Genomic DNA, 24,529 nt, shown 5'->3' on the forward strand with positions numbered 1-24,529 from the left:
CCCATAATGGAGCTGCCCCCGCCTCCCCCCAATAACTCATCCTGCCTAATGCCAAGGCCTGGGAGGGCTCTGGAAGATGGCAGAGAAGTGGGGTGCCAGTGAGAGACGCCCACTCTGTCAACTGCACCCTAGGCTTTGCCCCAGCTGATTTGCAACATCTGGACTCCACTCGAGTATTGAAAAACCTAGATATTTATTTGCTTCATATTTACAAAGGTGGGAAGGAGACCCCGGGCCACCCCGAGGACACCCCGCACCTGGCTGACCGACCTGCTTGCGCTGCAGAGGAGGCGGACACGGCTAGAAGGGACAGGATTTATGTTGCATACTTGAAACTACAGCGAGTGTAAGACTGGTCCTATTAACAGGGCAGAAACACTACAGGCAGAGCACGGGGTGGGTGGCCGCGTGGGCACCAGAGTCCTGGCCAGAGGGTGCCCTGCCTGCCTCTCCCACAGGCAGCTCCGCGGCCCCGCTGGGCTTCTGGGGGGAGCGGGGCCCGCTCACATGATGCTTGCCGGGGTGAAGACAGGGCCCACACACAGAGTGTCTGTGATCTCCCAGCCACAGGACAGAGGCTTGCACACGCCGTCAGCTCCCTCGTCCTGTTCTGCCGGCAGCAGCCGCCCTCGCAGCGCTTCCCTGCGGGCGAGAGAGGAGACCAGTGGGGCCTGCGGGCTCCTGAGAGCCCCATTTCCTGCCGCCAGCCCACAGACACAGCCGCGTGTGTGCAGGGGCACAAGAGGCCCCCTGGTTTCTGCCACGTGACCTCCAGGGTAGCATCTCCACGTGGAAGCGCCCACATTTACCCAGCACCGGCTGTGGGCAAAGACAAGACCAGAGCTCTTCTCTGCAACGGGTCCTCCCCAAGGCCCCTACCCCCCTACTTTGTGCAGTGTGGACGTGGAGACTCAGAAGTACCTGCCGGAGACCCTGTCTTAGAAAGTGGACCGGGGTTCAACCAACTCTCACTCCAAAGCCACCTTCTGTGTTCATCCCCCCAAGACTTGGGATGGTTCCAAGTCCTCCTCAGCACCTACAGAGTGCTCCCCTCCTGTGTGCCCAAGCTGGCAGACTGTGCCCACGTCTCCCTTGGCTACAGGCTGGCAAACTGGTCCCCAAACGACTGAGCCCCACCCCGCCAGCTCCCACCCTCCTTCTCAGGTCCCTGCTTCTCTCCAGCCCGCTCTGAAGCTGGACTGTCCCCTGGGGGCTGCCTGTCAGCACCCCTCACCACTGCCCCCAGGACCTCTCCCCCAAGAGATCAGGGCCAGACTCGCACAGGTGCCTCTGCATCACCAGCTTGACCCACCTGGCGCAGATGGGAGGGAAGGAGCACTGTGTGCGAGGACAGAGGGCAGAGTGAGCCCGAGGAGGGGGCACAAGCCAACTCGTTTCTTTCAGCCCCTTCTTTGGCTCCCTGCTGCCCTCATGGTAAAGTCCAAGCTGGGCCTCAACCTTCTTCTTTATTTCAGGCCCACACCCAGCGATGCTTAGGGGCCACTCCTGGCTCTGTGCTCAGGAATTACTCCTGGCAGTGCTCAGGGGACCATACGGAATGTCGGGGATAGAAACTCAGGTTGGTCACATGGAGGGCAAGAGCCTTTCCCACTCTCTCAGCCCCTCAGGGTCCTTCTTTTTTTTTTCTTTTTGGGTCACACCTGGCGATGCACAGGGGTTACTCCTGGCTCATGCACTCAGGAATTACTCCTGGCAGTGCTCGGGGGACCATATGGGATCCTGGGAATCAAACCCAGGTCTGCTGCATGCAAGGCAAATGCCCTACCCACTGTGCTATCGCTCCAGCCCCTCAAGGTCCCTCTTGATCCTGTCTTCCCACAGGCCACTTGGGCCAGGCGCAGCCACTGGTAGTTCTGGGAGTTAACTGGACTTTTGAGCTCTGTACCTGTGGGCTCAACTGCCTGGCCCACCACCTATCCATGAGGGGCCCCTGACCTGCACCCTGAAACCCCCACCCAATGTGTGCGAAGGTTTGCCCTTGGCACACCCTCCCAGGGAGCCATCACCCACTGCACGCACATGTGTTTATACACCCTCAGCCTTCCCCACCCCAGGAGCCATCACCCATAGTGCCTCCGTGTGTGTGTGTGTGTGTGTGTGTGTGTGTGCGCGTGAGTGCATGTGCATGTGTGCACTCTCTCTCAGCCCTCCCTGGGAGCTGTCACCCACTTGCCCATTTGCCCTGCCTCCCTGGGGGGCCATAACTACTGTGCCCATGTGTCCAGGCCTGTACGCAGCTGCCACCCTGGCTCGGAAGCTCTGGTTCCCCTCCCTCAGCTTCCAGGACACGGCACAGAGCCAGGCCCTGCCCACCGCAGGACACTGTGAAGAGGCCCCCCTGACCAGGGGGGTGGCATTCGGCAGGCCCATCAACACCGTGGGTTCCTTCCTGGTGTGGTACAGATGGGTTACCCATGCCTTATACCTTGCCGCGGCTGAGGGCGCCGGCGTGGCAGGCTGCAGGCGTGCTCATGTGTTCTGTAGTTCTGGGAGTCAGCCCAGGCATGTGCTCTCCCCTGAGCCACGTCCCTGACCCCTGCCCGGCGAGTGGCTTTGTGTTTATTTTTTTAGTTTGCTTTTTCAGCCTGTATAAATCCCCCCTTGATACCAAATGACATTTCAGTCTGGCCCCAGACCCCGCAGGGAGCAGAGAGATGAAAGCCTTGCCGACTGGAGAAACAAACCATGAGTCTGAGACTGGGGCCCCCTCGGGCCCGGGTCCTGCAGCAGTGCTGGGGGGCAGGGGGGAAGGTTCGCAAGGCACAGCACAGTTCCCAGTGGGGACCCTGCTTAAGTGCCTCCCCCACCTCAGTGCTCAAAGCAGGGGTCCTCTCCGCTGCCCAGCTGTATGACCTCAAGCAGGCGTCCTCTCTGGGACAGCTCTGACCCCTACCCCCCAGGAGGCTCGGGGAGCAGGCAAGTCCTTCCTGGGTCACCCACTCTGGCAGATCCTCCCTGCCCACTCCCGGAAGCAAGAGGAACCCTAAGATCCAGCACCCCATGTCTGTCGCTCCCTTGCTTCAAACCAGTCTGTCTCCAAGCCCAAAGCCCTTCCCTGGGCCTTCCCCGTGCTCCCAGGGCACCGCCCAGCGTCCTCCCCACACACCACTTGGCCTTCACGGAGGCACCACATGCTCTGGCCTTGCTCCCTGTTCCTCCTGCCCGGGCGCCCGCCACCTGCTCTGCCTCCTGCCGGCAAATCCCACTCCTTGGCCAGGCTCTGCCTTCTGGGTTGCTCCTCAGGGGGCAGGTGTGGGTCTCGGGGAGGAGGGCTCTGGGTTGGTGTTTTCTTTGTTCTCTCTGTCCCTCTCTTTCTTTCTCTCTCTCTCACACACACATACACTCACGCACTCTTACACACTTTTACACGCACACTCACACTCTTACTCACACAATGGCACAACTCTTTCATAGTCTCACACACTCAAAGACTCTCACGCACTTCACACACATTCTCACAGTCTCTTACACACTCACACATAGTCTCATGTGCCCACACTCTCACATCCACTAACACTCTTTCACACATATTCTCACACAGCCTCACACAATCACACATTCACATACCCCACCGCCCACCCACAGCCCAACTACACCCCCAGAGTATGACCATGAGGGCATCTCACACACACACATGCACACACACACATGCACATGCACACATGCATGCAAACATGCACGTACACACGCACATATGCACACACGCATGCACGCACACACACAGGCACACGCACACACACGTACACACGCACACATGCACACACACACAGGCACGCACACACAGCCCGTGTCCTGAGTCTCCCAGGGCTCTGAGCTCCTCAGGGGAAGCTTGGGCTCATTCAGGGCCGCGCAGGCGCGGGCTCTCCGGGATGCAGCCTGCACATCTTCCCGCCCGCTTAGCCCATTCCCTCCTCCTCCCCGCCTGGGCCCCTTACCAGGTCACCCGGGACATGGCACAGGTGATGCGGCAGGCCTGGGCTCCCCCAAAGAGGGAGCCGGTGCCCAGGGTGTACGCGCCCATGTTCTCAAAGACCAGCCAGTCGCCTACGTGTAGTTGAGGCAGCCACAGGCCCTCCGCGATGCAGTCGCAGCCCTCGCGCGCCGGGCCCCACAGGCTGCTGCTGAACAGGGGCTGCTCCGAGGATGGTTTCTGCAGGGCACAGCGAGAGCCGCGGTCAGTTTTCGGGGTCTTTCCCTCCCAGTGGGGCGCACACGCCCACCCACAGCCTGAGCACACCGCCAGAGTATGACCATGAGGGTGTCTCATACACACACCACACACATGCACACACACATATGCACACACACACATGCGCACACACACACATGCACACACACACACACACACACATACACAGTCATGCACTCACCCCCCATGTCCTGAGTCTCAGACCCGGCTCCAACACTCGCCAGAGCCAGGACCCCGGGCACCATCCTTAGTCCCTATGTGCACGGTCGACTCCCTTGGAAAGCCGGGGTGGTGGCAGTAGTGCCCCCGAGGACACAGAAAGGAAAAATGGGTGTAGGTGAGGATTATGTCTGGCACACACGAGGGCCCAGGAAGTGAGCGGAGTTCCTGCTGTTCCTGTTGCCATCCCCCTCTGCCACGGTCTCCACTGGCCTTGCAGACACTTCCCAGGCCCTGGGTGAGGGTGTGCCCACCTCATGCCTCCCCCTTCCTCCCACCCACTTCTCTGGATTCCACGACGGCCTCCCTGACACCCTCATTTTGTGCTAGGTCCTGTGACTGGAGCCAATGCGTTAGGGGCAGGGAGACCTATCCCCACCACCGTGGCTCAGCCTGGTGATGAAGTTGGGCCAGCTGGGGGCAGGGAACATGGCTCAGTTTAGACCCTGGGTCCCATCTCCAGCATTAAAAAAAAAAAATGCCAGGGCTCCAACACAAGCAAAGGGAGAGCTGGCCCTTGCCACAGGGGCCCAGATAGGACCACTTAGGCTCTCAGGGTCACGGGGCGTGCCCAAGGCCACCACCACCAATGACACAGAACTTGACGCTTTGCCTTAAATGACTTCCAGCTTCCGAAAGGACATCTGTCAGACAGCCCTTGTGCACCACCAAGATATCAGTGAGGTTTGTCACCTGGGAAGGACCCTGTTGGGGTCTGAGGAGAAGAGCCATGACTGACAAAGCTGGTCTGAAACCCCCGTGAGAGGCTCTGTGCCCTGCCATCCGCCGACCCCCCTGTGCTCCTGCGGCTGCCCGGTGCTCCCCAAGAGGACTCCCTGCTTCCCCGCCACCCCCAGCCTTGCAGAGACTCCCAACTGTTTTCTGGATCTCAACAAAACCTGCCCCGTGGAAGCCGCTTGTTAACAAAGAAAAGCAGATGTAGACTCTAAGAATCAGGAGTCAGAATTAGGGGCTGGAAAGATAGAACAGTGGGTAAGGCATCTGCCTTGCATGATGCTGCCCCGAGCTCAGTCCCCTGCACCACCTACGGTTCCCCTGATCACAGAGTCAAGAATAAGCTCTGAATGCTGCCAGATCTGGCTCCAAAACAGAACAAAACACAGTAGACACTAGCCTATATCCCTGAGCTCATGCTGCAGACACTTATTGAGCACCTACTATATACTAGGCTCCAGTCTTGGGGGTGTGCCATGAACACACAGAACCAAAACCCCAGCCCCCACTCACTCCTACTCCCACAGCTCACAGACCAGGATGGGGAGGTGGAAATCCATTCTTGTGCACACAACATCCTGTTCGTATTTGCCAGCTCTCCTCAATGAGATCAATCGCAATGGCTTTGATTATTTCCCTTCGCTCCAATCATTAAAGAACATTAAGCTAAGTTTTAAAGATTTAGGGGAGAAATGTTATATAAATGTATCCATGAGGGTTCCTAAGAAAGTAGGTTTTAACACATCCTGTAAAAAGAAAAGGCACCCTTGAGTGGTAAGTTATAGTTCTCCCACATCTTATGAGTGGTATAAATAAAATATCACAGAAAAGATAATTTTAAAAACTTTCCCCTAAAAATAATGCAGAAGTGCCCTTTCCTGGGGCCGAAGTAATAGTACAACAGGTAGAGTGCTTGCTTTGCATGCAGCTGACCCAGGTTCAATCCCTCACACCCCATATGGTTTCCTAAGCCCACCAGAAGTGATCATTGAGAACAGAGCCAGTAGTAAGCCCTGAGCACCATCAGGTATGACCAAAGCAAAATGAAAACAAAACAAAACAAACAAACAAAAAACGTGTGCTATTTTGAGGTTTGTGTTTTGCTGGTGAGGGGTGGTGGTTGGGCCATACCTGGCAGTGCTTAGGGCTTACACCTGGCTCTGTGCTCAAGTGTCACTTCTGGCAGACTCACGGGAACCATATGAGATGCTGGGGATCAAACCCTGGTCAGCCGTATGCAAAGCCTTACCCATGTTACACACTGGGCCACAGGGCACTCTCCTTCATTTGTGCTCACACACACATGCTCCTAGCACTCACACTCTTAGTTGAGGCCCACAGGTCATGGCTGTGATGCTGGGGGGCGGGGTGGGCCGTCACTGTCGTGCTCACAGATGCTTACCAGATATCACACTTTCTGGTGCTCACCAGGGGTCACAGCCCTTTTCTGGTGCTGACACGCCCCGGCTCCAATGCAATCAGTAATGACTTGCAGTACCAAGGAAGACGAGCGAGAGAGCTGCCAGAATTCTGCACCGTGATGCGTGGGCAACACGAGGGGGTTGAACTTGTGACCACAGGCTTGCAAAGCAGGTGCTCTAAGTCCCTGCATTATTGTTCTGTGGGGCCTGAGACCCTGGGTTGGGTACCTGGCACCAGAGATCGTCTAGCTAGAGGGAACACCCATAGGAAAAAGGATAACAAAATCAAGGTTCAAATGCCCAACCACAGATTTATAAAGATACTGAAATTTTTTTTTACTTGTTTTTTTTCAATTTAAAAAAGTTTTAGGCTATAGAGAGATAGTACAGCTGGTAGGCAGACCTGGGTTCAGTCCCCCAAGCCCTGCCAGGAGTGATGCCTGAGTGGAGAGCCAGGAATAAGCCCTGAACACTGCCTGGTGTGGCCCCCCCAAAGGAAACACAACAACACTTTTTACGAAGATGGCGCCGAAAGCTAAGAAGGAAACCCCTGCGCCTCCTAAAGTTGAAGCCAAAGCCAATGCTTTGAAGGCCAAGGAAGCAGTGCTGAGAGGCGTCCAAGCCAGAAAAAGAAAAAGATCCGCACATCACCCACCTTCCAAAGACCCAAAACGCTGCGGCTGAGAAGGCCACCCAAATCCCCTCAGAAGAGCGCCCCCAGGAGGAACAAGCTTGACAATTATGCCATCATCAAGTTTCCTCTGACCACTGAGTCAGCCATGAAGAAGATAGAAGATAACAACACACTTGTGTTCCCTGTGGATGTCAAGGCCAACAAGCACCAGATTAAACAGGAGCTCTCGGACATTGATGTAGCCAAGGTCAGCACCCTGATTAGGCCCGCTGGAGAGAAAAAGGTGTGTGTTCGGCTGGCTCCTGATTATGACGCCTTGGATGTTACCAACAAAATTGGGATCATCTAAACAGTCCAGCTGGCTAATTCTAAATGCAATATTTTTTTCACTATACAAAAAAAATTTAGGGCCCAAAGCCATAATACAGTGGGTAGGATGCTTGACTTGCACACAGCTGACCCAGGTTTGATCCCCAGCACCCCACTTAGTCCCCTGTCCCTGTCAAGTGTGATCCCTGAGGGCAGAGCCCGGAGTAAGCCCTGAGCACTGCCAGGTGTGGCCCCTCAAAAAATAAACAGAAACCAAAAAAATTTTATTGCAGCAATACTGATTTGCAAAACTATGGTTTTTTTTGTTTGTTTGCAGGTTTTTTGGCTTTTTTCGGGGGGGGGGGGGTGTCACACCCGGCGATGTGCAGGGATTACTCCTGGCTCTTCACTCAGGAATTACTACTGGCGGTGCTCAGGGGACCATATGGGATGCTGGGATTTGAACCCGGGTCAGCCACATGCAAGGCAAATGCCCTACCCGCTGTGCTGTTGCTCCAGCCCCAAGCAAAACTATGTTTTAAGGGTATGGCTTCACATCTTTTCAAAATACGTTGCCACCATGGATCTGGAGCAATAGCACAGCGGGTAGGGCGTTTGCCTTGCACGCAGCCGACCTGGGTTCGATTCCCAGCATCCCATATGGTCCCCTGAGCACCGCCTGAGTGCAGAGCCAGGAGTAACCTCTGTGCATTACCGGGTGTGACCCAAAAAGCAAAAAAAAAAAAGAGAAAAAAACAAAAAACAAAATACGTTACCACACTACACCACACCTACCACTGAAGTATCAACATCCCTCCACCACTGTTCACTGTGTGTCTGTGATTCAGTGATTCCCTGTGATACCCATTTTTTCATTCCCAATACAGAATGGTTTTGCTCTTAAGAATACCTGTGTGCTTCATGAAAAAGTGCTCTGCATCACTAATCATCAGAGAGATGCAGATCAAAACAACCATGAGATACCACCTCACACCACAGAGATTAGCACACATCCAAAAGAACAAAAGCAACTGCTGTTGGAGAGGATGTGGGGAGAAAGGGACCCTTCTTCACTGCTGGTGGGAATGCCGACTGGTTCAGCCCTTCTGGAAAACAATTTGGACGATTCTCAAAAAATTAGATATTGAATTCCCATTTGACCCAGCAATACCACTGCTGGGAATATATCCCAGAGAGGCAAAAAAGTACAATCGAAACAACATCTGCACATGTATGTTCATCGCAGCACTGTTTACAATAGCCAGAATCTGGAAAAAACCCGAATGCCCCAAAACGGATGACTGGTTGAGGAAACTTTGGTACATCTATACAATGGAATACTATGCAGCTGTTAGAAAAAAGGAAGTCAAGAATTTTGTAGTTAAGTGGATGGGCATGAAAAGTTTCATGCTGAGTGAAATTAGTCAGAAAGAGAGAGACAGACATAGAAAGACTGCACTCATCTATGGTATATAGAATATCAGAGTGGGAGACTAATACCCAAGAACTGTAGAAATAAGTACCAGGAGGTTGACCCCATGGCTTCGAGGCTGGCCTCACGTTCCGGGGAAAGGGCAACTCAGAGAAGCGATCACCAACTACATTGTAGTCGAAGGCCATGTGGGGGAAGGGAGTTGCGGGCTGAATGAGGGCTAGAGACTGAGCACAGTGGCCACTCAACACCTTTATTGCAAACCACAACAGCTAATTAGAGAGAGAGAACAGAAGGGAATGCCCTGCCACAGTGGCAGGGTGGGTTGGGGGGGAGATGGGATTGGGGAGGGTGGGAGGGACGCTGGGTTTACGGGTGGTGGAGAATGGGCACTGGTGAAGGGATGGGTTCCCGAACTTTGTATGAGGGAAGTATAAGCACAAAAGTGTATAAATCTGTAACTGTACCCTCACGGTGATTCTCTAATTAAAAATAAATAAATTATTAAAAAAAAAAAAGAATACCTGTGTGCTTTTATTTTCTGTGATTTTTCATTTTCCTAGTTTCTGTGATGCTGATATATGCACATGTTCTTTTTTTTTTTTTTTTTTGCCTTTTGGGTCACACCCAGTGATGCACAGAGGTTACTCCCGGCTCATGCACTCAGGAATTACTCCTGGCGGTGCTCAGGGGACCATATGGGATGCTGGGAATCAAACCCAGGTCAGTCTTGCCTCGAATGTGGCCAACCCAGGTTGGATCCCCAGCATCCCGTATGGTCCACTGAGCACTGTAGGGAATAACTCCTGTGCATCACCACCTTGTCATTCCCCTCCCCCAAATGCTTAAAAACAGAATATTAGATGGCTAACCACTATTGTTAGATCAGCTAAAATTCTGTGTAAGGAGTCAGAGAAACAATACAGCCAGTTAGGCACTTGCCCTGTACATGGCTGATTGGGGCTCATTCCCTGGCACCCCATATCATCCCCAAGCCTCATCAAGAGTAATCCCTGAGCTCAGAGCCTGGAGTAAGCCCCGAGAACCACTAGGATAGCCCCAAAGCAAACAAAAATACTACGTAGTCATTAAAGGCAAGTTTTCAAATCTTGGTTAATAGCATGGCAATAGCTATACCCCAAATTAACAGGATCATAAAAGTGGATACAAAGAAAATGTGATCCCAAACTTTATGAGTGGTAAATCCAACACATTTTCTAAAAGACTGCAAAAAGAAGGCACAGAGAAATCAATCAACAGGATGAGCATGCACTTGCACTTTACATGCTAGAGGTTGTCTGGATTTGATATCCCTAGCACAGAGCTGGGACAGCCCCTGAGCACTGCCAGGGGTAGACCCCACCTCCAAACAGACTGGAAAGAATTCTATGGGTGGATATGTTCATCCTTGCCATCCATTTTCTACTAGTTTTGTCTTTTTAAAAATAAGATTAGGGGGCATAGAGGTATTACAGCAGGCAGGGTGCTTGCCTTGCACACACCTGACCCAGGTTTGATCCCCCTGCTTCCATATGGTCCCCCAAGCCCTGCCAGGAGTGATCCCTGAGTGCAGAACCAGGAGTAATCCCTAAGCACAGCGGGATGTGACTCAAAAAAACAATAAAACACACACACACACACACGGGTCTGGAGAGATATTACAGCAGGTGTGCTTGCCTTGCATATGGCTGACCTGGGTTCAACCCTGGGCATCTCATATAGCCCCCTGAGCATTGCCAGGAATGATCCCTGAACACAGAGCCAGGAGTAAGCCCTGAGCACAACTGGGCATGACCCCAAAGCCAAAAACTATAAAATTAAAAGATACCCATCCACACACACAGACATACACACACACAGCCCATGAAAAAAAAAATTTTGAACACATGCACATACCCAACTGAAAACACAGCCACTCACACTCAATTTAGCAGGCATCATTTCTCTTCCTTTGCTTTATTTTGGGGTCACACCGGGCAATGCTCAGGACTTACTCCTGGCTCTGTGCTCAGGGATCACTCCTGATGGGGCCCAGCGGACCCTAGGGGGTACTGGGGACCAAACCTGGGTTGGACGTATACAAAGCAAGTGCCTTACCCACTGTACTCCCACTCGGGCCCCTCTTCCTTTGCTGTGGGGGCTCACTCTCTCCTCCGCTATCCTGAGTGGACCCATTTGCTTCAAAGAACGGAAACAGGCCGTGCCTGTGGCTCACCTTCTGTGGGACGGGGCTAGGGCATGTGTTGTCAAACAGGACTGAGCTGAAGCTTCCATACACGCCCTCGGGGAGGTAGTACACCATGGTCTTGGGGGTGGAGCCGGTTTCCTCTGTGGGGAGGGGAGGGGAGGGGAGGGTCAGGCAGGTGGCCACAGCTGGCTACCCCTTGCCCAGCCCCGGGCTGGGTCCTGGGCTGATGTTAGCAGCGTGGGCCGAGAAGCATTGAGGCAGGCCAGCTTAAACTGGACTCCCAGCCCTGGGCCTTAGCAGCTGTGTGACGCTGAGCTCGTGACTCAGCCTCTTGTGTCTAATTTATTCTGCTATAAATTATTTGTATCATGTTCCAAGAAGAGGAAGACCAAGGGTCTGCGCTTTGGAGAGGAGACAGGCATGAAGTCCAACAGGGCTTTCCCGCTTACTGGATACTAAGACATTCACTTGCACATCTTTGGATTTCAGCTTTCTCATCTGTCTGATGAGACTGTATGGCATGATGTCTATTCTCCCTAAGGTTGCCTTGATAACAATCTTTTTTTTTTCTGTTTGGGTCACATCCAGCGATGCTCAGGGGTTACTCCTGGCTTTACACTCAAGAATTACTCCTGGCGGTGCTTGGGGAACCATAAGGGATACCGGGGATCGAACCCGGGTCGGCCACGTGCAAGGCAAACACCCTACCCGCTGTACTATCACTCCGGCCCAATCTTGATCAAATAAGAGCCCAGGAAACAAAGATGCTACCTAGCAGAGAGGGGGAACTTGATTTATGCAAACACGTCCTGATTAAATCTCAGATTCCTAATGTGGCCCGGCTGGAGTCAGACCAAGCCGGCCGTCCAGTCAGCTCAGCGTGAACTCGGGAAGTGAGGTGACCTCTGTGAGCCTTGGCTGGCTCGGCTATCATGTGGGGTTAATTACTAGCGAGCTAAGTCCCGAGTCCAGTACACAGCAACCACTCACAGTGGTGAGTATGATCATCACAGCCCTCTCCATACCCATCCCCGCCTCTAGAGAGCCTGGTTCATTGCTCTCACCAGCACTATCTCTTTGCACCTTTCTTTGACCCCCTCCACTCAGAAAAATGACCAGGAGGGTTCAAGAGGCACATCCTGGGACACTAAGTTTCCCTAAAGTCAGGGTCAGAGTTATAATACAGCAGGTAGAGCATTTGCCTTGCATGCAGCCAACCCAGGTTCAATCCCAGCATCCCATAGGATCCACCCCCGGCACCACCCCAAGTGATTCCTGAGTGCGGAGCCTGGAGCAACCCCTGAGTTCTGCCAGGTGTGGGTCCCCACCCCAAAATAGCACTGTCGGGGCTGGAGCAATAGTACAGTGGGTAGGATGTTTGCCTTGCATGTGGCCAGCCTGGGTTCGATTCCCAGCATCCCATATGGTCCCCCGAGCAGCGCCAGGAGTGATTCCTGAGTGCAGGGCCAGGAGTCAGCCCTGAGCATCACCGGGTGTGACCCACAAAGCCAAAAAAGAAAAAGAAAAAGCATTGCCGTCTCATTATTCATCAGTTTGCTCCAGTGGGCACCAGTAATGTCTCCATTATGAGACTTGTTACTGTTTTTGGCATATCAAATACACCATGGGTAGCTTGCCAGGCTCTGCCATGCGGGTGGGAATCTCTCGATAGTTTGCCAGGCTCTCCGAGAAGGATGGAGGAATTGAACCCGGGTCGGTCACATGCAAGGCAAACACCCTACCCACTGTGCTATTGCTTCATTAAAAAAAAAAAATCCCTAAGGCAAGAACTCATTCACCAGACTCCACCCACCCAATCCCTAAAATCAGACCCAGCTCAGCTACTCTCTGTCCTAAGCTTCAGAGAAGAATGGGGTTCCATGGCCCACCTGGTACCTACCCTCCCGGCCAGGTTGGTCTAGAAGAACTTCCTTCCCGGCCATGATGCTGATGGCCAAGGTGAAGGCTGAGGTCACGTAGTACCTCCCCAGCTTGGCAAGGATGTCCACGCCACAGCCCTCCGGGAAGTACAGGTCCAAGGCTGAGCTGATCACAGAAGCAATCTGATGACAGGGAGATGGGAGACAATCATGCTTGAAACGGGGCTTCATACTGAAGACAATGCCAAACCGATTTCTTGACAGCATCTTTGATTTCCGGAAGAAGAACTTGGCAGCTGCTAAGGCCCCCGCTGGTAACTGCAAACAGCAGGCCAAGAAAGCAGGCGGGAGGCAGAGCTGGATGGACCCTCAGGCCCGTATGTCTCCACCTTCCCAAAGCCCCCACATGCTGGGTACTCTGTATTTTACAGAAAATACAGAGAAGGGAAAAGATTATAGCCACTCTTAATTCTATCACCCAGATTAAACTAATCAATGTTAATTTTTTTGGCCTCATTCTTCAGGTTGGTTTGTTGTTGGTTTGGGGGCCACATCTGGCTGTGCTCGGAGCTGGTGGGGCTCTCGGGACCATATAGGGTGCCAGGGACCATATAGGTTTGCCAAGGCAAACACCTTACCTGCTCAATGTTAACATTTTGAAGAAGGTATTTTAGTTATTTTTCTACAAATCCTATTTTTGTGATAAACTTGCTAAGCAGACATAACCCTGCTTTTGTCTTGAGTAAATATTTTCACCAAAGTAATAACACCCCCCAATGCTTTCATCAACATCACCAAACCAAAGCGTTAGATGGACATCGGACTTCTGTCAGCTGGGATCCCAGAATACTGACAGCCCTGTAGGAGCACAGTAAATTTGAATTCTTGGCATCCCGGTCCAGGATTTCTCGGGGTCCATTCATTCCTGGATGTGGCAATCCCAGGCTTGTCCTAAGGAGAAGCGACCCCTCGTGGTTGGAGTGGGGATAGTGATGGGACAGGATTTTGTTTCTATTTTTGGGTTGTTTTTTTTTTTTGCTTTTGCTTTCAGCTCACAGCTGGAAAGTCAGAAGGGAGAGGACAGGAGGCTGCTTTTCCTTCCCTTGCCCTGCCATGATTTCTCATTAGCTCACACCCTCATTAGCCCACCGAGACTTAGGACTTATGCAAATATATGCCAGTTAAACCTCAAAACGGGCCTAGGCGGGAGGCAGGCAAGAGCCAGGCTGCATTTTGCTCTGCCGCAGAGCCGTGACCTCTGTGGGCCTCAGCGTGAGCCACTGAAACTCAGGGCGGAAGAAGTGAAGACTAGCCAGTAAGTGGCCACATCGACACCTCCAAATCCCAGGATACTGACAGCCCAGTAGGAGCACGGCAAAATAGATGGGAAGCAGCACAGAAGCCCCACTGAGCTCAATAAGCAAAAACACTAACAGAGAAGGTCATTGTTGCTCAACGAGCAGCAAACATCTCAGTAAAGCCTCAGACAACGACTCAAACAACCCCACCGTGAGATATAACAATTCTCACAACTTTCCTTTTCCTGAACTATATATTTTTTTTAAATAATTTCACTGACTGTGTGGTTGTATCAAGCTATTATAATATAAATGATTTTGTGCCTCAGGGGGCTCGTTTGGGGGTAGAGGGGTGGGAACAGGACAATGGTGGGGGAAGGCCACACTGGTTGTGAGATTGGTGCTGGAACACTGAATGCCCGAAACAACTGTATCATGAACAATTCTGTTCAATATTTAAATAAAATCTCAAAAAGAAAAAAAAGAAAAGTCCAGGTAGGGTGATCGCTGCACCCCCAGGCCCCTCCCAGCCCTGTGTGACACCCCCGGGTTCAGGTTACCTCCTCGAATCTCACTTTGGGCCCCTCCACTCCAGGGAAGCCGCCACCGAGGTCCAGGATGTGCATCCTGTGTCCCAGCTCCGTGGCCATTTCGAACACAAGCCGGGCATCCGCGATGGACTGGGCGTAGGCCTGGGGGTCAGGGCAGTCGCTTCCAATGTGGAAACTGGGGAGGGAAGAAGAGCCTTGTCTCACAGGAAGGGTCCCGGGGCGCCTCCCTGGAGAGAGAGACCCTGAGCAGGGCCACGGGGCCTACTTCAGTGATGCCCTGAGTAAGGAGTGGACAGGAGGCCAGGTCCTAGAGCCCTCTGGAATAGCATGCTCCGGCCATCCCACCTCTGGGTACGGCCTCCCAACACTGCAGCCTGCCTGGGCTCGAGTTTCCTGGTCAATACAGCGGGCATGAGATCCCATAGGCTGGAAGATTCTGCAGGTCATGCTTTTATTTTTTTTTATTTATTTTTTTATTTTTTGCTTTTTGGGTCACACCTGGCAAAGCACAGGGGTTACTCCTGGCTCTGCACTCAGGAATCACCCCTGGTGATGCTCAGGGGACCATATGGGATGCTGGGAATCGAACCCGGGTCGGCCGCGTGCAAGGCAAATGCCCTACCCGCTGTGCTATTGCTCCAGCCCCTGCAGGTAGGTCATGCTTTTAGCACCGTGCCTGTAGCCCTGTCACTGTAGCACTGTCGTCCCGTTGTTCATCGATTACTCGAGCGGGCACCAGTAACATCTCCATTGTGAGACTTGTTGTTACTGCTTTTGGCATATAGAATACGCCACGGGTAGCTTGCCAGGCTCTGCCATGTGGGCAGAATGCTCTCGGTAGCTTGCCGGGCTCTCCGAGAGGGATGGAGGAATCAAACTCGGGTCAGCCGTGTGCAAGGCAAACGCCCTACCCACTGTGCCATCGCTCCAGCACCGGGCCTAGCACGTCCTAAATCCAAAACAGATGAAAGCTCTATCACAAGATTCCTTCTGCCCTCGCCCTGCAGGAGGAGAGGCAGAGCAAAGGTGGGACTGTCCACCTCTGCCCTACGGTGGGAGAGCCGGGTCCTCCCGGAACCCCTGAGATCAGGACTATCTGGGCGACAGGGCACCCCAGACCTTCCTTCCCGAGGAGCCTCTGCAGCTGCACTGGCACGGGCCCTCCTGGGAGCGTGGGTGTGCTCGGGGGGGGGGGGAGGGGGGCTTCCCGGCACTCACCTCACCCCCACCACCTCCGCGTGGTTCTTCTTGGCGTTCTCAAGCAGGTGCTTGCAGGATTTCAGGGACGCACCGAACTTGAGGCTCAGGCGGCTCAGGGAGTGGGGGTCGGCGGTGGCGATACTCAGAACCAACCTGGGGAGACACGTGGGGCGCCCCTGCGGGTGACCTCCCGCCGCCCCCACCCATCACGGGTCTCAGTCATGCTCCTTGGTGGCTCGAGCTGCCCAGCCTGGGGCCCCGCCCTGGTCCCCCCACACCTCCCCCACACACCTTGCCGCTTCACAGCCCCCGTCCCCCCCAACCTGCCCCCCAACCAGTTTCCAGCTTTCCCCGAGGAGGGGACAGACTTAAACATAGCACCCCAGCAATCCGGATCAATCGAAAGCGGCTTTGGGTAAGCCAGAATGGCCCCCAGCTGGCCCCCCCTCCACCCCGGGTTCCTCCCTGGACACCCCCACGCCCACTGAGCCCCCACTGAGACCTATGGAAGCCACCGCGGGAGGCCCCGGCCCTTTCCCCGCGCTGTCCCTCATATTCCAGCCGGGCCGTCCATCTGCTCAGCCTCCAGCGCCCCGTGCTGTGGCTGCCCCGCACTCACGCCCACCGACCCGCCAGAACCAGCCACTCCCCACGCCGGACACCCTCTCCCGGGCCCAGGAGGGATGCCTGGGCTGGACCCGCTCCCCTTGTCCAGGCTCAGGGTCACCGCACCCTCCTGCCCCTGTGGCTGGGTGTGAGGTCGGGCCTGCTCCTCCAGCTGGACTTGTTCTGTGGCCCTGATAACCTCACAACCCCCCCACACAAACACGCACACACACACACCCCACACACACCTAGCACACACCCCCATACACACCTCACACACACCACACACACACATACACCTAGCACACACCCCCATACACACCCCACACACACCCCACACACAAACACGCACACACACCCCACACACAAACACGCACACACACCCCACACACACCTCACACACACCCCCATACACACCTCATACACACCCCACACACACCCGCATACCCCACACACACTCCACACACACCCCACACACACACCACCACACCCCACACACACACCCCACACACACCTCATACACACCTCACACACACCCCACACACACACCACACACACCTCACACACACCCCACACACACCTCACACACACCCCACACACACCTCACACACACTCACACACACCCCATACACACCCCACACACACACCCCACGCACACTCCACACACATCTGCACACCCCACACACACACCACACACACACTCCACACACATCTCACACACACCCCACCACACCCCACCCACATACCCCTGCACACCCAACATGCCTATGCATACACACCTAACACACACACACACACACACATATACACCCTCACTCACACCCCACACACATACCCATACATACATACTACACACACACTTCACACACATCCCCACATACCTACACACACACCTACACCCCCTTCCCCATACACACAAACTCCCCTACCCCTCAACCCCCCACACCTACATACACACACACACATACACACACACACGTGCAGCCTCCCTCGGGCGGGCTCCTGGCCTTACTTGGCGCTGGGGTGGCTCTTCACCACCTTCGCCAGCTCCAGGGTGTTGTCGAAGCTCAGCAGCTGGACCCCGTGCTTCGCAGCGTACTTGATCTGCGCAACTTGCTTACAGGGGTTGGCGTAGATGATCTTACTGGCGGGGATGCCCAGACGCTGGACCAGCTCCATCTCTGCCTGTGGGGTCCCCGGGGTGGAGGTGAGGGGGCCCCTCGGGGGCAAAGCAGCACAGAGAGGAATGATACTGCAGCTGTGAGGAGGGGGCCCAGGGCCTGGGGAGGGGCACAGGGGCCAGAGGACAGGTTCTGTTTGTCGAAGCCTGAGTTCCAGCCCTGGCACCAGCAGAGTAACCCGTGAGCACTGAGCTGGGAGTGCTCCTGAGCACCTCCAACTGTGGCATCGAGAAAACAACAAAACAGAAGTGGGATTCACAGGCGCCACCACGTGGGCTCACCCACCAGCCCTGCTCCACTGAGTCATCACTAAACCTCCAAGGCGATGCATGCCAAGCCGCTAAGCACTCATGGGCTTCTGGCTGCAAACTCCGGGGCATGGTCAGGAGAGGGGCAGGTCAAGCCCATGCCTGCTGAAGCTAAGGCAGCTACGCCCACATGCCCACAGCTGCCACAGGCCCGTGGCCCGGCTTCTCAGGCTCACAATCAATCTCTGTGGGAGACCAAATGGCAAAGCTTCCAGGTACGGAGATTCCAGGCTGAGAACTCTGGAGTCTTCCCAAAACTTCTGAGAGCCACGCCCCACAGCTGCCGCCATGCCAACCCATTCTCCAGCCTGGCACCACAGATCCAGGAGCCCCCCCAGATTCCGCAGTGCCGACATCCCGGAAGGCGCTCACCCAACTAGATGGGAAAGTAGCAGAGACGCCAACTAACTCAACACACGAAAACAGTAGCACGGGAGGCCCAGCCAGCAACAGACCAGCTTAGTAAAGCCGCAGACAAGGGCTTAAGGACCCCACGGTGAGATGAAAAATTTCACAAATTCTTTTTTCACTGAAGTTTTTTTTTCTTTTTTGCTTTTTGGGTCACACCCGGCAATGCACAGGGGTTATTCCTGGCTCTGCACTCAGGAATTACTCCTGGCGGTGCTCAGGGGACCATACGGGATGCTAGGAATCGAACCCGGTCGGCCTCGTGCAAGGCAAACACCCTACCCACTGTGCTATTGTTCCAGCCCCTTCACTGAAGTATTTTTGATAATTCCATTAGCCAATTAGTTGTAACAAGCAATATAAAATAAATTATTGTGTGCCTGCTGAGGGGGCAGGCTTTGTGGGGGAGGGGGGAAGGTTGGGAAAAAGGGGACACTGGTGGTGGGACTGGTGTTGGAACATTGAATGTCCGAAACAACTGTATTAGGAACAACTTTGTAAACCACGGAGTTTAATTTTAAGTGGGATTCACTTTTACTTTGGCTTCTGGGGTCCCATCTAAGCTCAGGGCTTACTCCTGGCAGTGCTCAGGGGACCGTACAGGGTGTTGGGGATTGAAACGGCAGGCAAGACAAGTGCCCTAGCAACTGTTCCGTGGCTCCAGGCCAAGGATTCACTTTTAGACTAGAGACCCCCAAGCCCAGTGCGGGCAGGCAGGGCAGTCCTGCAGCAGTGTGAAGGGGCGTCTGCACAGCCGGTGGGGCCGCCAAAGGGTACCCGGGGCTTGGTCTGGGAAGTTCAAAGCCTAGTCAGCCACTGGTGATGACAAACATCTTGTGGAAAAGGAAACATTTCTTTCTGAGGGGTAGGGCGGGGGGAGGTCTCCCATACAGTATTCAGGGAACTCAGAGCATCTCCTGGCAACTCTCAGTCAATCAGGTTCAACGTGAGGGCCCAAGGATGCAGCGCAGCTTGGGAGTCACAAAGCCACCCCAGAATCTCATGGTGCTCAGGGGCCTCCGGAGTCACCCCAACGATCCCATCAGAGCTTCCCCCACTCCACCGCACCCCAGGTTCCAGGGGCCACTTGGTGCCAGATCACTTTCAAATGCACATAAAGGCACTCTGATTCTATCCCCGGCATCCCATACGGTCCCGAGCACCACCAGGAGTAATTCCTGAGTGCGGATTTTGGGCAACCAGGTGCGGCCCAAAATCAAACAGACAAAAATGCACTCTGGGCTCATGGAGGTCCTGACCACAGGGCCTGACACTCGGCTGTGGGTTGGAATAGTCACACTGCGACATCACGGATTAATTAGTCCAATCACAGGAGCTGGGCTGTAACACACTCCTCCTACATCCGGTATCCTACTCCGCATTTTTGTGGGGGAAGGGGTGGGCACATCCCGCAGCGTTCAGTGTTTATTTATTCCCGACCAGGGGAGCAAACTCAGGTCTCACGGCCCTACTCTCCATTTTATGTCCATTCTCACTTACCCCGATATGAGACAGGAACCAGAGTGTATGTCACTTATCCAAAGTCACACAGCTGAGCTGCGACCAAACCCTGGGAGCGCCACAGCCCGTGTGAGGGACCTGGTGAGCTCCTGAGTATGCAACCTGCACTCCTGCACCCCAGCTCTCGGTCAAGCATAGGGACACGGCCACCGAGGGCAACCCTAGCCACTGCAGGGACAACAGAGGGAAGGGAAAGAGGGTCATCGAGAAAAGGGTTTTGTTTGGCTTTGTTTAGAAAAGGTCAAACACAAGTGTCCCAGCTGGCACTCTGAGCTGAGAAGCATTTCCTGAGCTTCAACAAACTGCCTGAGCTGGCCCTGGGCTGGCCTAAGACCAGTGGGGACAAAGCCACAGAGCCTTCAGGCGAGGGGGCGGTCGGGAAGACTGAAGATAGAAGGGGCAGACTGAGGAGGGGGAAGGAAAGGGGACAAGGAGGGTCTGAGTTTAAGCTGAGGCCTCAGCCAGGTCAGGAGGGAAAGGAAGAACGTTTCCCGCAGAGGCACGACCTGAACGGAGGCTCTGAGGGAACCGGGTGTGGGGCTTGGTCAAGGATCCGGGAGAGACAGGAGACAGTGAGGCCTGGGCCAAGGAAGCAGTCAACTGGGAAATCCAGGGGATTTACATCAGGAAATGCCGCAGGTTTCAGGAAGGGACCTGACAGGTCTGATTTGCATGGACATTAGTCACTGGGGAAGCCATACAGAGCTAGGTGGCCCTTCACCACGGGAGGGGACGGCCCCAGCATGACCCAACACACAGGCTTCCAGCAGCCTTCCGGAGCTGGTCAGCAGCCAGCCCCGACAGGTCTGGGCAGATCTGTGTGGGCAGCGGAACTCCTGGAGGGCGAGTTTTCAAGGAAGCCTGGGGTGGAATCCAGAGGTGCTCTGAGAACAGGGGGGTGTGCCTGGGAGGAGCTGCAGCACTGAGAGAGAGAGTCCAGCCAATACCTGCACACACAAACCCCACCCCTCCACCAGGCCAGTAGGTGTGAAAGGGGGTGTTGTCTCAGGACCACAGGGGCCCGGCCAGGGGCAGACAGCAGCCCACTGCCTGTTCACATCTGAATCTGAAAACTGGGAGCACTTGGGCTGTCTTTGAAAAGATCTGGCACTCACAGGGAGCGCCATTCAATGGTGCCAGAAGAAGTTCTAGAAGACTACAGGCTCTGATTGTCTCCAGTTCCTCCAGGGTTTCCTCGGAGGCCCCGAGAGATGGCCCAAAGACATGCATGCAGAGCGCATGCTTTGCAGGTCAGAGGCCTGGGCTGGGTCCCGGCATCGCCTGGTCTCCTGAACTCCTGGGGAATTCTGAGCACTAACAGGTGTAGCGCAATTGTTTTTAAATTGTTGAGTGTAGATCCGAGGTAGAAAGTAAAAGTTGCTGTATTGAATCTTGAGAGGACCATTAATAAGGTGACCAAAGAGTGTCCCACATGCATCAGCAAGGACATATCTCCAAAACCTGCTAAGTTTAAAGTAACCACCACTGGGGGCTGGAGTGATAGCATAGCGGGTAGGGCGTTTGCCTTGCTGACCCGGGTTCAAATCCCAGCATCCCATATGGTCTCCTGAGCACTGCCAGGAGTAATTCCTGACTGCAGAGCCAGGAATAACCCCTGTGCATCGCCAGGTGTGACCAAAAAACAAAACAAAAATAAATAAATAAATAAAGTAACCACCACTGACCATGAGTGTCTTTTTGCTACAAGATCACAAAACAGCCTGCATTTTCCCACAAAATCCTATATGTAAGCATTTGTTAATACTATATGTCCAAGCTGGTTATCTCTGGAAATATAAGGGCTTGTGCCACTACATCATCCCCTATCCCCAAGAAAAAGGGGGCCAGAGAGATAGCACAGAGGTTAAGGCACTCTCTTGCATACAGCTGACCCAGGTTTGAATCCCGGAGCCGCTTATGGTGCCCTGAGCACAGAGCCAGGAATAAGCTCTGACCACTGCTGGGTATGGCCCCAAAACAACACACACAAAACATGATTAATTGATGTCCTACTTATTTTTTTTAAATCACTGTATCACTGTCATCCTGTTTTTTTGTCATTTTACTTGAGCAGGCACCAATAACATCTCTATTCCTCCCAGCCCTGAGATTTTAGCAGCCTCTCCTTACTCGTCTTTCCCAATGATTGGAGGCTCTTTCAGGGTCAGGGGAATAAGACCTATCATTACTGTCTTTGGCATATCAAATACGCCATGGGTAGCTTGCCAGGCTCTGCCCGTGCGGACGGGATACTCTCAGTAGCTTGCCGAGCTCTCTGAGAGGTATATATATATACATATATATATATCAGAGGTATATATTAATATATCATATTATATTAAATATATAGATATATATTTTTTCTAAATAAAATGCTTTTTTAAGTATTCAAAAGGAACGTTTTGAACAAAGCATGTTCCCTGGATCCTGGAGACAGTCAGAACGTTGACAAGGAGAGATTTTATGGAAGAGCAAGAGTGGGGGCTACAAAGCAAAGCCCTACGGTGTTTGTGACAAGGGAAAGGTGACTGAGGGCAGCTCGCCAGGCACCACTTGCTTTGGCCATAAAGAGGGAGCAAGGGATTGTCTGGTGGTGGGGTGGGGGTGATGTGGTGTCTAGGGAGATGTCAGGAGGGGACTGGCTGGGAACAGGAGTCAGTGTAGACCTCTGGGGGAGTGCTTCTGTGAGCCCAAGTCCCACACAAGGTGTAGCCTGTGCCCTAGACCAGCATTCCTCACCCTCCTCACAATGCCCTGCAAAGCTGTCCACAAGCCGGCAGGAATGAGCGAGGCGGAGACCGCTGGTTTTCTGCCTTTCTCCACCAGCCAGAGACCCTGTCCTGCCCCTTTGCAGGGTTCCACGTCCCGGGGCTCTCAGCGTCTGTTAAATGTGTCGCCACTACTGCTGACCAGCAGAGGGCAGCCTTGGCCTTCCAGGAAAAGCAGCGCGACCTCAGACAATGCACCCGAGGCGGCGCCCATCCACTGGCCAGGAGGGGGCCAGGCCTCGTGATTAGCCCAGAGCATCCACCAACCCCTCCCTGAGCGCCTGGAAAAGCCACAGGCCATAGAGGCAGAGCCCATCACCCCAGAAGCGGCCGCTTCCCGGAGGAGCAGTTCCCAAAGAGCAGGAGCAGTTCCGTCTCTGGGCTGTTTCCTGCCCGTGAGATGCTTCCTCAAAGGGTTGCTGTCGGAACCTCGCACCTGCCTCATGGGGGGCTGCGGAAATGAGTGCAGGTGCAGAGAACGCGCTGGGCAAAGTGCCTGGCATACAGAAGCACTCACAAACTGCAAAGATGTTTAGTGTCCCCCCTGACTTCCAGATCTTTCTCTGCCCTGATACCCCATAACTCTGCTCTTGAAGACCAGCCTCTGAGGCTGGAAGACCAGGGCCCAAGGCCTGGCTTTCCAGAAACTGAAGGCTCGGGTCAGAGGGCTCGGGACTGTACTTCACCCCCAGACCCAGGAGGCAGGAGAGGAGCGGGGCTTCCCAGCCACCTACAGGGCAGTGGGAAGGTGGTGCAGCCTGGCTCTGCTCACCTGTGAGTATGCCCAGGGGACCACAGCATCCTCTGATGGAGGGAAATAACCATCTCTCTCCACTGTACCACACGCTCACCTGACTAAATATACGAAGCCAGAGCTAGCGCAAAGGAGGCTTCAGTCTCCATAAAGGGAGCCTGCTGGCTCTGACCGCCTCGCCCCTGCAATCCCTCCAGCCCTGTCAGCCTGCCCAGACCAGCTCTCTTGTCTCTAACCAGGAACTTTCTAGACTTCTCCTCCAATACTCAGCCACACTGCTGTCCGTAATGTAAAAAAAAAAAAAAAAAAAAAAGCTCCTCAAAAACTAATAAAAATAAAAGAGCTTTCTCTTTAAAACATCACTCTGGCAGTCGGGGAGATGCTCCCAGAGCTGACGTGTAAGCTTCGCATGCAGGAGCCCCAAGTTCGAGCCCCAGCATCATAGAGTCCCAGCCCCTCTAGGAGCCACTCACTCCCAAGCACCATCCTGGGAGCAGTTCCTGAGCACTACTGGAAGTGACCCCCCAAAAAATCAATAATAACAGAAAAAAACCACTAAAAGCAATTGAAAACAAAGCCCAGTAATGGCCATATCACAAATCAACACCCCTAAACACGCTCCCACCACACCGGGCCTTTGCACATGCTGGTCTCTCCCTCTGGAATATTTTCCTCCTAGTTATCCTAGTTATCCGCCAGGCTATCTTCAGTTCTGTGTTCAAATTTCAGTAAATCTTCCCAGAACTAACTCTAAGAGACTAAGTTCCTCAATTCCCCTCCTACTTTAACTTTCTCCACAGCATTTTCGATCTAAGATATTCCAGATTATCATTCTTTTAACTTCAGCTCCATGGAGAAATGCCCATGTCTGTTTGATTCACTAAATCCTCACCCCGGACTGTCCTA

At 53.8% G+C, this 24,529-nt stretch overlaps 1 protein-coding gene and 1 pseudogene across 2 annotated transcripts in view; one reads left to right on the forward strand and one right to left on the reverse strand.

The window, feature by feature from the left end:
- Positions 1–172: 172 nt before the first annotated feature.
- Positions 173–24,529, reverse strand: part of AZIN2 (antizyme inhibitor 2) — a 29,613-nt gene continuing 5,256 nt past the window's right edge. Inside the window, 7 exon segments of one of the 2 annotated variants that reach the window (NM_001293736.1) lie at positions 173–642; positions 3,957–4,171; positions 11,176–11,288; positions 13,049–13,211; positions 14,887–15,052; positions 16,096–16,230; positions 17,696–17,868. In NM_001293736.1, the coding sequence (NP_001280665.1) occupies positions 504–642; positions 3,957–4,171; positions 11,176–11,288; positions 13,049–13,211; positions 14,887–15,052; positions 16,096–16,230; positions 17,696–17,868 (1,104 nt within the window). In that variant the 3' untranslated portion in view covers positions 173–503. 2 annotated transcript variants of the gene reach the window in all.
- LOC105943214 (60S ribosomal protein L23a-like) lies at positions 7,108–7,568 on the forward strand (annotated as a pseudogene).

Source organism: Sorex araneus, chromosome 5 (genome assembly GCF_027595985.1).
Source record: "Sorex araneus isolate mSorAra2 chromosome 5, mSorAra2.pri, whole genome shotgun sequence".
Classification (NCBI taxonomy): domain Eukaryota; kingdom Metazoa; phylum Chordata; class Mammalia; order Eulipotyphla; family Soricidae; genus Sorex; species Sorex araneus.